The 12,412-nt window shown below is 41.1% G+C and overlaps 1 protein-coding gene across 1 annotated transcript in view; it reads left to right on the top strand.

Annotated features, from left to right (window-relative positions):
- The window catches only part of ccdc146 (coiled-coil domain containing 146), a 154,581-nt gene that overhangs the window by 40,594 nt on the left and 101,575 nt on the right, over positions 1 to 12,412 (top strand). The window contains exons 4-5 of the mRNA XM_072562660.1: positions 2,741 to 2,823; positions 7,472 to 7,681. Coding sequence (XP_072418761.1) covers positions 2,741 to 2,823; positions 7,472 to 7,681 — 293 coding nt within the window. The remainder of the gene's footprint in view (positions 1 to 2,740; positions 2,824 to 7,471; positions 7,682 to 12,412) is intronic.

Here is a 12,412-nt window from a genome sequence, read left to right as displayed (position 1 = left end):
TCCTACATTTTGTGGATTGGACATATATTAGCAATTTTGCACTTTGTTGGGTAGGCAGCAGTTTAGTAGCTATTTTGAATTAGTTTGGCTAAGGATGTGGCTTGTTTTGTAGCATAAATCTTCAAAAGAACCAGATTGTTATTTTTCCGACAATCGGCAATGGATTTCATAGCCATGATTAGATTCTTAATTCCAGCTACTTTATTGAATTCAAATGCTACCATCTTCCATGATGAGCTTTCAACCCAGGCTCCCAGAATATTGTCTGAGGTTCTGGATTAAAAATGTAGCAAGTACTGCAAGACGATTGCCTCGCTTAAATAATTTTGCTGCTGTTGATGATTGTCCAGAGCATCTCAAGGAAGCCCAGTTTTGAACTGCTACAACTGTTCTAAGTCTATCTTACCTTGTATGGCAGTGGTACTCCAGAAACTATTTGGGGGTACCCTCACTGTGAAGATGAGAATTCACCTCAACAGAGACTGCACTGGTCACTCCTGCTGATATTGTTATTGAGAGAGGCATCTGCAATAGTTAGGTTAGTGAGGATGAGGTCAAATAAGTTTCTTCCCTTTTGTTGGTTCAACTACTATCTGCTACAAGTCCAGTCATGGTGGATATGTCCTTCAAGACTCAGTCAACTCAATCAGTCTGGATCCTTCCAAGCTACTCTTTGTGATGAACGTTGAAGGTCCCCACTCACGATACATTCACTGCCCTTGCAATGCTCAGTGCTTCTCCTCAGTGATATTCAACTGATTCAGCAACTGAGGGAGAGTGGTAGCTGGTAGCAACATGGGTTTATACCTCTGATTGTGGCAGCTCGGGAGGTCATATATCAACTACCTGCAAGGCCAGATTTATAGAGTCATAGAGGTGTACGACACTGAAAGAGACCCTTCGGTCCAATTCATCCATGCTGACCAGATATCCTTAAATAAATCTAGTCTCATTTGCCAGCATTTGGCCCAAATCCTTTCTATTTATCCAGATGCCTTTTAAATGTTGTATTTGTACCAGCCTCCACCACTTCCTCTGACAGCTCATTCCATACTAGCAGCACGCTCCGCGCAAAAAGTTACCCCTTATGTCCCTTTTAAATCTTTTCTCTCTCACCTTAAACCGATGCCTTCTAGATTTGGATTCCCCCACCCCAGGGAAAAAGCCATGACTATTTACCCTATCTATGCCCCTCTTATTTTATAAATCTCTGTAAGGTCACCCCTCAGCCTCTAACATTCCAAGGAAAATAGTCTCAGCCTATTCAGTCGCTCCCTCTAGCTCAACTCTTTCACATTATATGACAAACTCTGAAAAGTCTCTACAAACCTACTGGTATACATGGACCTCCATTTGAAAACTACTGAATTTGTTTGTTATTTTAATGTTGTGTTAAATTGTATGGAGTTAGCTTTTGTTGGCCTTTCTTCCTTTGTCCTTCAGCAATTCTTGTAGGAGTCCATTAGAAGTGCTCTGTAAAGGGACAGTACTTGGATCAACTTGGTTCAATGAGGAGAGTAGGAGAATATACCAGGAGCAGCACCAGCCTATGATAAATGGGGTACCAAACTAGTGAAGCATTAGACCATTTAAATGCTAGAAAAAAGCAGTGGTTATGTGAAGTACAAATCTTCAAATCAGGAAAACTTGATTTGCTATTTTAGGGGTCAGGCTTCTCCCCATTTCTAACGATATGCATGAGATAGGAAATTGCTACATTGTGGGTCCTATTCTGCTCACCATGACAGGATAAATATAAGACTGCACAACAGTTCATGTGGTCTGTTGAGTGATACTTCTTACAGAGAGTCCATCAAGGGTTGTGTAGCGAAGTCCAGGCAGAGATGTAACCTGAACATAAATTGATTTTGTTTATAAAGGCAGTCTATATTTAGTCTCGTTAACCAGACTCCTAAGAGGGGAACTGCAGAGAACACAGAACCTTTTGTCAGCTGGATGAGCATTATTAGGATTCACCCATGGTGGGGTTGATGCTTATCAATCTCATGGGAAATAGGTATCATTTCACTGACTGCACTCAATTTCTCAAAATCAGGACTGGAAGAAATCATCAGTCCCAATCCAGTGTAACACCGTTAATTACTATTACAAGAGGTCCCGATTTACAAACATCCAACTTACAAACAATCCCATCTGGGAGATGTAATTTTAAAGATCTGATATATACAAATGTTTTCTGCACCTACAAGTGGCTATTTTACATTTCCGCATTATGTTCCAACTTCCGTACAAATCAACTTGCCAATGGACTCAAGAATGGACCTGTTCACAGCCCATGGACAGCCTGTATGTATTTTAATTGGTGTATGTAATGTTGGGGCAGTACTACTGTTAGAGATCAATCATGTCACACTTGTGAGTATTCAGCCAGTGCTCTTGGTCTTGTTTATACTTGTTTGAACTTGTACAGAGTCCACAGCTTTGGAATAAACTTCCCCACTGGGTTGCTGTTATGAAAAGTTCATATATTGCTAGTTCTGACTGGAACCTAGTAGCTGCGTAGTACAGAATAATTATGACATACAGATTTCCAAGCCTGGTATGTCTGCAGTTTTACAAGTATAAGATCATTTATTATGAATAACATTGTGATAAACTATTTAAGATAGAAATGTTAAATATTATCCACACTAATTCTGATTGGGTTGTGTAATAAGTAATAATTATTGTATATTCAATACACTATTACTAAAACATAACTTTCTTTTCTATCTTCCAGTTGTTTTCTGCTGGAAAAATTGCAGGAACTCAAATTGGTCATTTGAAATCCAAATACATTCTATTGCATGAAGCTTTAAGAAGGTACAGCATTAAATGATAATTATTAATGATTGATTGTTGCATTGGTAATCATTTTTCGTTGAAAACCTGTGTGTCCTTAGGGAAATTATTTTATGATATGCTAAATTCATCAGTAACAAATGTTTTACTTTGAAATGTTATTTGGATTTGATTTTTTTTCTCTGGCAACTCCACCAATTTTATTGAGGGGATCAAAGTGAGATAGGTACTTCCCTCTCCTTCCAAGTCTGTGCTGACCTATCATTAATCCAGGGAACTAAGCTATTTGACTAGAATGAGTGTGCTGTCTCTTTGTAAAGTTAGAAGTCAGAGCCATAATGTGCCATTCCAGAAAAGAGTTCCTATGATCCAAACCACTAGGGACCAAAACCACTAGGGAAAGAAATATATCCATTTCCTCTCAGAAAGCAGGAAATAATCTGGGTTTTCACCAGAGTATCCATCTGTTGATTACATGAGACAGAAAATAAATTTCCAGCAATCCAAGATCAATTTACGATAGTAATCATGCTTTCCTGAAGACAGAATTGAACACTTACTGGATATATCAATTTGAACTGGAGTGAATATTTTGGCTGGTATTGTTGGCTTTCAACATATCCAAAGATGTGCAGGTCAGGTGAATTGGCCATACTAAATTGTCCATAGTATTAGGTGGAGAAAGTGAGGACTGAAGATGCTGGAGATCAGAGCTGAAAATGTGTTGCTGGTAAAGCGCAGCAGGTCAGGCAGCATCCAAGGAACAGGAGAATCGACGTTTCGGGCATAAACCCTTCTTCAGGAATGAGGAAAGTGTGTCCAGCAGGCTAAGGTAAAGGTAGGGAGGAGGGACTTGGGGGAGGGGCGTTGGAAATGCGATGGGTGGAAGGAGGTCAAGGTGAGGGTGATAGGCCGGAGTGGGGTGGGGGCGGAGAGGTCAGGAAGAAGATTGCAGGTTAGGAAGGCGGTGCTGAGTTCAAGGGATTTGACTGAGACAAGGTGGGGGGGAGGGGAAATGAGGAAACTGGAGAAATCTGAGTTCATCCCTTGTGGTTTCCTGGTTCCTAGGCGGAAGGTGAGGCGCTCTTCCTCCAACCGTCGTGTTGCTATGGTCTGGCGATGGAGGAGTCCAAGGACCTGCCTGTCCTTGGTGGAGTGGGAGGGGGAGTTGAAGTGTTGAGCCACGGGGTGGTTGGGTTGGTTTGTCCGGGTGTCCCAGAGGTGTTCTCTGAAACGTTCCGCAAGTCGCCGGCCTGTTTCCCCAATATAGAGGAGGCCACATCGGGTCCAGCGGATGCAATAAATGATGTGTGTGGAGGTGCAGGTGAATTTGTGGCTGATATGGAAGTATTCCTTGGGACCTTGAAGGCAAGTAAGGGGGGCGGTGTGGTCACAAGTTTTGCATTTCTTGCGGTTGCAGGGGAAGGTGCCAGGAGTGGAGGTTGGGTTGGTGGGGGGTGTGGACCTGACGAGGGAGTCACGGAGAGAGTGGTCTTTTCGGAATGCTGATAGGGGAGGGGAGGGAAATATATCCCTGGTGGTGGGGTCCGTTTGGAGGTGGCGGAAATGGCGGCGGATGATACGCTGTATATGGAGGTTGGTGGGGTGATAGGTGAGGACCAGTGGGGTTCTGTCCTGGTGGCGGTTGGAGGGGCGGGGCTCAAGGGCGGAGGAGCGGGAAGTGGAGGAGATGCAGTGGAGGGCATCATTGACCACATCTGGGGGGAAATTGCAGTCTTTGAAGAAGGAGGCCATCTGGGTTGTACGGTTTTGGAACTGGTCCTCCTGGGAGCAGATGCGGCGGAGACGAAGGAATTGGGAATATGGGATGGCATTTTTACAGGGGGCAGGGTGGGAGGAGGTGTAGTCTAGGTAGCTGTGGAAGTCGGTCGGTTTATAGTAAATGTAATGTATTAGGATAATGTATTGTAATGTGTTATAATGTATTAGCATAGTATTAGGTATATTAGTCAGAGGGGAATGGATCTGGGTGGTTTACTCTTCGAAGGGTTGGTGTGGACTTGTTGGGCCGAAGGGCCTGTTTTGACACTGTAGGCAATCTAATCTAATATCTCAGCAAAGATCAGAAGCACTGAATCCCTCTGGCTTGTCCCAATCTGCTCTGGCAACAGTAACATTAGCAACATCAATTATTCTATGCCCAATCTGACAGGTTTCTGTCACCTGCCCATTTACTTCCTTCCTCCTCTGTATCCAAGGGCCCAGACGTACCTTGCAGGTGAAGCAGCACTTTATTTGCACTTCTCACAATCAAGTCTGCTACATTTGCTGCTCACAATGTAGTCTCCTCTACATGGGGAAAACGAAAAAGACTCTGAGATGATGCACAAAAAAGACCCTGAGCTTCTAGTTGCCTGCCACTTTAACACACCACCCTATTCCCTGACCAACTTCTCTCTGACAGGCTTGCAGCAATACCTCAGTGTAGCTTAGTGCAAGCTGGAAGAACAACACCTCATTTCCGCTTGGGGACCCTTTACGCCTCAATATCGAATTCAACAATTTCAGGGCCTGAACTCCTGTATGTCCTAGCCCCTCACCACACACACCAGTCTTGTCATCACAAGGGAAGAAGTGGGTTCTGCAGATGCTGGAGATTAGAGTCAAGATTAGAGTGGTGCTGGAAAAGCACGGCAGGTCAGGCAGCATCCAAGAAGCAGGAAAATCGACGTTTCAGGCAAAAGCCTTTCAACAAGATTCCGGATGAAGGGCTTTTGCCTGAAACATTGATTTTTCTGCTTCTCAGATGCTGCCTGGCCTGCTGTGCTTTTCCAGCACCATTCTAATCTTGTCATCCATAGTCTGCCATTACACACTCTGTTGTTAGCCACTAAATGTTTCCATTAACAGCTATTCACCCTCCCAGCCAGATTGTTATTGACTCCTTTGTCTGTCCAACTGTTCTTCTCTCTTTGGGCTCTGTCCCTACCTATCGTTTACTCTTTACCCCTCCCCCAGTCTACCCACTGCATATGAACAGACACTTTCCTAGCTACCATCAGTTCTGAGGAAGGGCCAGTGGACCCAAAACATTAACTTTGAATTCTCTTCACAGATGTTGCCAGATCTGCTGAGTTTTTCCAGAAACTTATCTTTTGATACTATCTCACTGAAGCTGGCAACTAAGGAAGGGCACTGGCACTCACCCATACTGCTGGGTTGCCACAGATGTAGGGCATCATAGAGTGCACCAGGCAGCAGCAAATCAAACAGGTCTTGTCACAGTTTTCTGGAAATAATTATGACAAATTCATAATGCAAAATTCTCATAGAATCCTCAATTTGACCCAGAACATGGTAGACTGACTATGCCCTCAATGTCAGGAACTCAAGTACAGATGCAGGGTGCTGATATAATGAGATACCTGTGTTAACTTAAGTCTTGACTGAGCAAACCTGTGGCTTCTTGAAACAACAGTTACAGACTGGACAGATCAAGAATGGTCCTTCAAGATAGCCCAGAGCAAATTCAAGATTCATAATCATTTGTGGAGGAGGAGATGCCTTGAAGTTTCATGATATTAAATTCCAAGAAAGACCAAGAGGCCAAAGTGTTAAACAGCAGGAACTTCATTGTGGAAGTGTTCACTCTACAGGCAGCAAAGTTGAGTAAGATGTTTTCCCACACAATATGACAGATGATGTCATCATTATATTACATCAGCCTCATAAAGTGATAGTCCACCATACTTACATAAATTCACATCACATGAAGTGGAAGAAGTGGAGAGGGAGTTGAAGGAAGAGATGGGGAACCAGAAGAATTAAAAGAAAACTTGATTCACCAGTATTGTGAGCTACCAAGTTGTGAAACAGCATATTATGTAGGAGATACTATATTATGTCCTTCGCAACATCACCAACACTCCCTCCTTTCACTTGACAACATTCCTGAAATCATCAATATTAGAGCCCTCCAGAAGAAAACTTTTGAGCTTATGTGTGCTTACTACTGTAAAACTCTAAAAAGGATTTCTTTGACGATTAATTTTGTGTGGAAATTTCTTCACAGATTCTCCTGATTGGCCTTTAGAACTTTGATGCATGATTAATTGAAACCACATTTACATGCTCAAATTAGGGTTTTCTTGATCATCTGCTGAAGTTACATCCATCAAACAAGATAATCCCCAATAATCCGGGGAGACTATATTATTGAATGGCAAGAAGGTATTAGTTTATCAAAAAACATATACGCATTCTAAATTTTTACTGTCAGGATTCAAGATTTCGATATGTCTATCTAATATGGTGAGATCCATCAAAGTCTCCTGGATCAATTAACAGGGCTGTAGGCAAACAGCACAGTCCCCAAGTTAGGGTTCTTTCTGGAAATGAGTTAAAAAGCATCAGAATTTACAGCTTGTCATCTGATAAAGGAGAGACCAAGGTTCTTATTGCAACTTATCTTTTCTTCATAGTGCAAATTACTAGATTTTTAAATTAGCAGCTGGTGTATTATCAGTTCTATTTCAATTAATACCTATTTCCGTTCAGAAATTTGAAATATTCTGTGTAACTTCCCAGATAGTTAAGTAAACTCTGTAATTTGTCTTTGTTTATGTTTTTCTAAATTATTTTTGTAATATACTTTAAGTAATGGGCTTATAACTGCCTTATAACTGGAAGAACTTATTTGTATTTTCAGGACGCAGGAGTCTGAGGTCAAGTTATTACAGGATGCCAAGTTGTTTACTGCTGAATTGGAGCACCAAAGGCAAGAGTTGGAAAAAGCTGATCAGTTTCCTGACAGCTACGATACAGAAGTCAACAAACTAAGACAGCAGCTGCTTCATTGTCAGAATGAATTGAACCAGACAGAAGAGCGTATTTCTCGGCAGAAACACAGAACTGTATAGTAAGGAGCCATATTATCTACATCATTTTATTTCGTAGCATTATCACATGTAATACAGTCTTCCACATAAAATATTGATAAATAACATATATACAATAAAGCATTTGGAATTATGTCAAGATCTGTGAACATAGACTGGGATTAATCACACTTTTGAATTAGAAGGAATTACACAATTATGACCTATCAATTAGATTGTTGAAGAAAAATAAATATTGGTCTTATCTGTTTATAGTGAAGATCTTTTACATTATTGAAACAGTAATATTTACAACATTTTGGAAACAGCTAGTACTTTCTCAGCTAGAGAGCACAAAATAAGAAAATGTAAGTACTGTCTGTGGAAGTACACAATCTATGTATTGCACATGTCAATTTGGTTACTATTAGGCAGTAAAATGCCAAAATAATTTCTCAAACACCATTCTTTGTTGAAATAAAAACACAAGTCTGTTGAAATACCGAGCAGAGGCATAAAGAGTTAAACTTATCCAAGATAATTCACAACAGTATTCACCCCTTTCATATATCAAAGAACATAAAGCAATTTCTTTTCCACTTGAGGCTACTCTTATTATTGTAAACACCCAAATGTTTCTATGCTGATTCATCACCTAGCTTTTCTCCATTCTTAGCATAATTATGCATAAGAAATTCCTTAGACCAGGTCTATTAGCTTAAGTTGTATTTTTCTTTTATTTATTACCTTATCTCACTTGTGAATCAATTCAGGATTTACCTCCTCAAGTTTCTTTTTTAATTTGGAAGCACTAATGCAAGAGGATTCCAGCTCAGAAAAAGGCCCTTTAGCATATTAAGTACGCACCGATTAAAAATAACACCTAACTATTCTAATTCCTTTTTTCAGCACTTGGTCCATAGCCTGTGTGCCTTGCATCACTGCACATCTAAACACCTCTTAAACGTTTGAAGGTTTCTTCCTCTGTCACTCTTACAGGCAGTTAGTTCCATGTTCACGCCAGCCTCTGGATGCTTAAAAAAAAAGTCCTCACATCCTGTAAATCTCCTCCCCCTTATCTTAAATCTATGTCCCCCGCTCATTGATCCCTCCACTAAGAGAAAAGATTTCTTCCTGTTTACCCTATCAACGCACCTCATAATTTTATAAATCTCAAACATGTTTCTTCTCAGTCTTCTCTGCGCCAAGGAGAACAATTTATCTATAGATCTAAAATTCTCCAGTCCAGGCAACATCCAACATCACCTCTGCACTGTCTCTAATGCAGTTATATCCTTCTTATAATTTAGATTCCAAAACTGCACCCAGTATTCTAGCTATGGCCTAAACAATGTTTTACACTGTTCCAGCATACCTTCCCAGCTCCTAAACTCTATGCCTTGGCTAATAAAGGCAAGAATCGCAAAGCCCTTCTTAACCATTTTATCTCCCTGTCCTACTACCTTAAGGGATCAGTGGACATGGACACCAAAGTCCACCTGATTTCCAGGGTCATATTGTTCTATATTCCCCTGCCTTGTTTGAATTGCCCAAATGCATCACCTTACACTTACAGGGTTATAGAGTCATAGAGATATACAGCATGGAAACAGACCCTTTGGTCCAACCCGTCCATGCCGACCAGATATCCCAACCCAATCTAGTCCCACCTACCAGCACCCGGCCCATATCCCTCCAAACCCTTCCTATTCATGTACCCATCCAAATGTCTCTTAAATGGTGCAATTGTACTAGCCTCCACCATTTCCTCTGGCAGCTCATTCCATACATGTACCACCCTCTGCATGAAAAAGTTGCCCCTTAGGTCTCTTTTATATCTTTCCCCTCTCACCCTAAACCTATGCCCTCTAGTTGTGGACTCCCTGATCCCAGGGAAAATACTTTGTCTATTTATCCTATCCATGCCCCTCATAATTTTGTAAACTTCTATAAGGTCACACCTCAGCCTCCGACACTCCAGGGAAAACAGCCCCAGCCTGTTCAGCCTCTTCCTATAGCTCAAATCCTCCAACTCTGGCAACATCCTTGTAAATCTTTTCTGAACCCTTTCAAGTTTCACAACATCTTTCCGATAGGAAGGAGACCAGAATTGCACGCAATATTCCAACAGTGGCCTAACCAATGTCCTGTACAGCCACAACATGACCTCCCAACACCTGTACTCAGTACTCTGACCAATAAAGGAAAGCATACCAAACGCCTTCTTCACTATCCTATCTACCTGTGACTCCACCTTCAGGAAGCTAAGAACCTGCACTCCAAGGTCTCTTTGTTCAGCAGCACTCCCTAGCACCTTACCATTAAGTGTATAAGTCATGCTAAGATTTGCATTCTCAATATGCAGCACTTCGCATTTATCTGAATTAAACTCCATCTGCCACTTCTCAGCCCATTGGCCCATCTGGTCCAGATCCTGTTGTAATCTGAGGTAACCCTCTTCGCTGTCTACTACACCTCCAATTTTGGTGTCATCTGCAAACTTACTAACTGTACCTCTTATGCTCACATCCAAACCATTTATGTAAATGACAAAAAGTAGAGGACCCAGCAATGATCCTTGTGTCACAGGCCTCTGAATTTTCCACTGATCAGCCCATCTATGTCCTCCTGTAATCTAAGACTGTCTTCACTATTTACTACACCACTGATTGTCATGTCATCTGCAAACGTATTGATCAAACCTCCTACATTCAAGTCTAAACCATTTATATAAATCATAATCCTTTTGGGACCGCACTGGGCATAGTCATGGAGAATTGCCTCGACCATCACCTTCTGATTCCTGCCATTCAGCCAGCTCTAGAGCTAATCAGCCCTTGGATTCCAGGGCCTGTAACCTTTGCTGTCAGTCTCCTATGCAGGACCTTATCAGAAGCCTTGCTGAAATCCAAGTAGATTACACCAAATACATTGCCTTCAGCTACACACCTGATCATCTCTTCAAAGAAATTCAATCAGGTTGTTCAAACATGACCTCCCATTGAAAAAAAACATGTTGACCATTCTTGATTAATCTTTGCCTCTCCAACTACAAATTAATTCTGTCCCTCAGAATTGCTACTAATAGTTTCCCAACTACTGAGCTTAAACTGACCGGCTTGTAGTTTCTCAATTCATTCTTTCCACCTTTCCTGTATGACATTGGCTATCATCCTGTCTTCTGGCACCTCCCCTGTGATCAGAAAGGAATTGAAAATTATTGCCAGTGTCCCTTCCTATTTTCTCCCTTGTCTGACTCAACAGCCTGGGATACATTTCATCTGGCCCTGGAGATACATCTACTTTGAAGCCTGCCAAACCACTTAAAATCTCCTCTCTGTCCATGCTAATTTCTTTAATTGTATCACTATCTTTCTCTCTGATTTCTATACCCACATCATCCTTCTCACTAGTAAATGCCAACACAAATTATTAATTTAGAACCCTACCTACATCCTCCTGCTCCATTCCCATGTTACCACTGTGGTCCTTAATGAGCGCTACTCTTTCCTTAGTTATCCTTTGCCATCAATGTACTTGTCCATTGTTTCCACCTTATTAAATTCTTCCCACAGACTCCAAAATTTCTCTCCTTATTCCTCTTACTTTGATAGATTTTCAGCTCATTGCCCAGGCAGATAATTCTGCCAATTTTATCGTGTGTTTTTTCCCAGCAACATGTAACTAGGCAACAAATCAGCAATCTATCAAGAACTAACCATGCATAGGAGTAAACAAAGGGGAATTTCTTCCAACTACAAAGAGCATATTTGTTAAAAAGCATAATAAACGGTCAAGGGAAGGTCAAAAAATTGGATTAATTTCAAACTACATATTTAGTTGATGCGCAACGTTTTGAATGTTCCATGTTTGTCGGTAGGAAATGTTATGACTTGGACTGTAAAAAGATTTAGTGCCGAGTGAATAGATACAAATGTCTGAAGTAATAAAAGATTATAGATGATGTTCTCCAAATGGCAAAGGCAGTGTGTAACTGAATCATAAGCTGAACATTTAACATAGGCAGAAAGCAAGCACACAATGGGCATCTGCATGTTCAATAACAGCAGAAAAAGATAACCGGGTGCTTGTGCCTGAGTTGATTTTGATTGTCAAGTATATGAACAATTGCTGTGTATAAACAACTCACCAAGAAAAAGACAGGAATATTTGGTAGGTGTGATGCCATTTAAAAGCAGCATGTGCCTTTTAAAGGGGCAGGGTGCCGTCTGTGAATTATTTGTATAGGAGTCTGTGAATTATCTGTATCGGAGTCAATCCTATACAGATGGCACCTAGAAAATGTTTCACAGGGTCACTTCAATTTTCAGACATCATTCTGGAACCTTTATGGAAAGTGTGACCAAAAAGAGGAGATACCTTTTCAGACTGTTTCTAGGACCTATGGGCAATATAGCAAAAAATTCAATGATTTAACTAAAACTACTCAGGTAAACTCCAACACAAACTCTCTTCTCATCTGTGCAACCTCAATGCTGACACAGCTTCCTTTGCCTACACCGCCTCACTTACCTATAATCAAAGCAACAAATTTAACTGAACTTCCTTCTGCTGCCACTTGTACATGTTGCACTTTCTGCTGTCTTCAAAAATATCTCTGTCACCTTCCCCGCATCTGTCACTTTCATTCATCGTCCATACTACTCTCCCACGATGAACATACCTGTACAATCTTCCAGCTGCTGACATGAATACATTTCTTTTTTTTTTGTTAGGCAAGGTTGTACAGCATACCATAGAACTGATAAGGA

The sequence above is a fragment of the Chiloscyllium punctatum genome, chromosome 44 (genome assembly GCF_047496795.1).
Source record: "Chiloscyllium punctatum isolate Juve2018m chromosome 44, sChiPun1.3, whole genome shotgun sequence".
In the NCBI taxonomy this organism is placed as follows: Eukaryota; Metazoa; Chordata; class Chondrichthyes; order Orectolobiformes; family Hemiscylliidae; genus Chiloscyllium; species Chiloscyllium punctatum.
The sequence above is the reverse complement of the archived record's forward strand: the minus strand, read 5'-3'. Positions and strand labels throughout refer to the sequence as shown.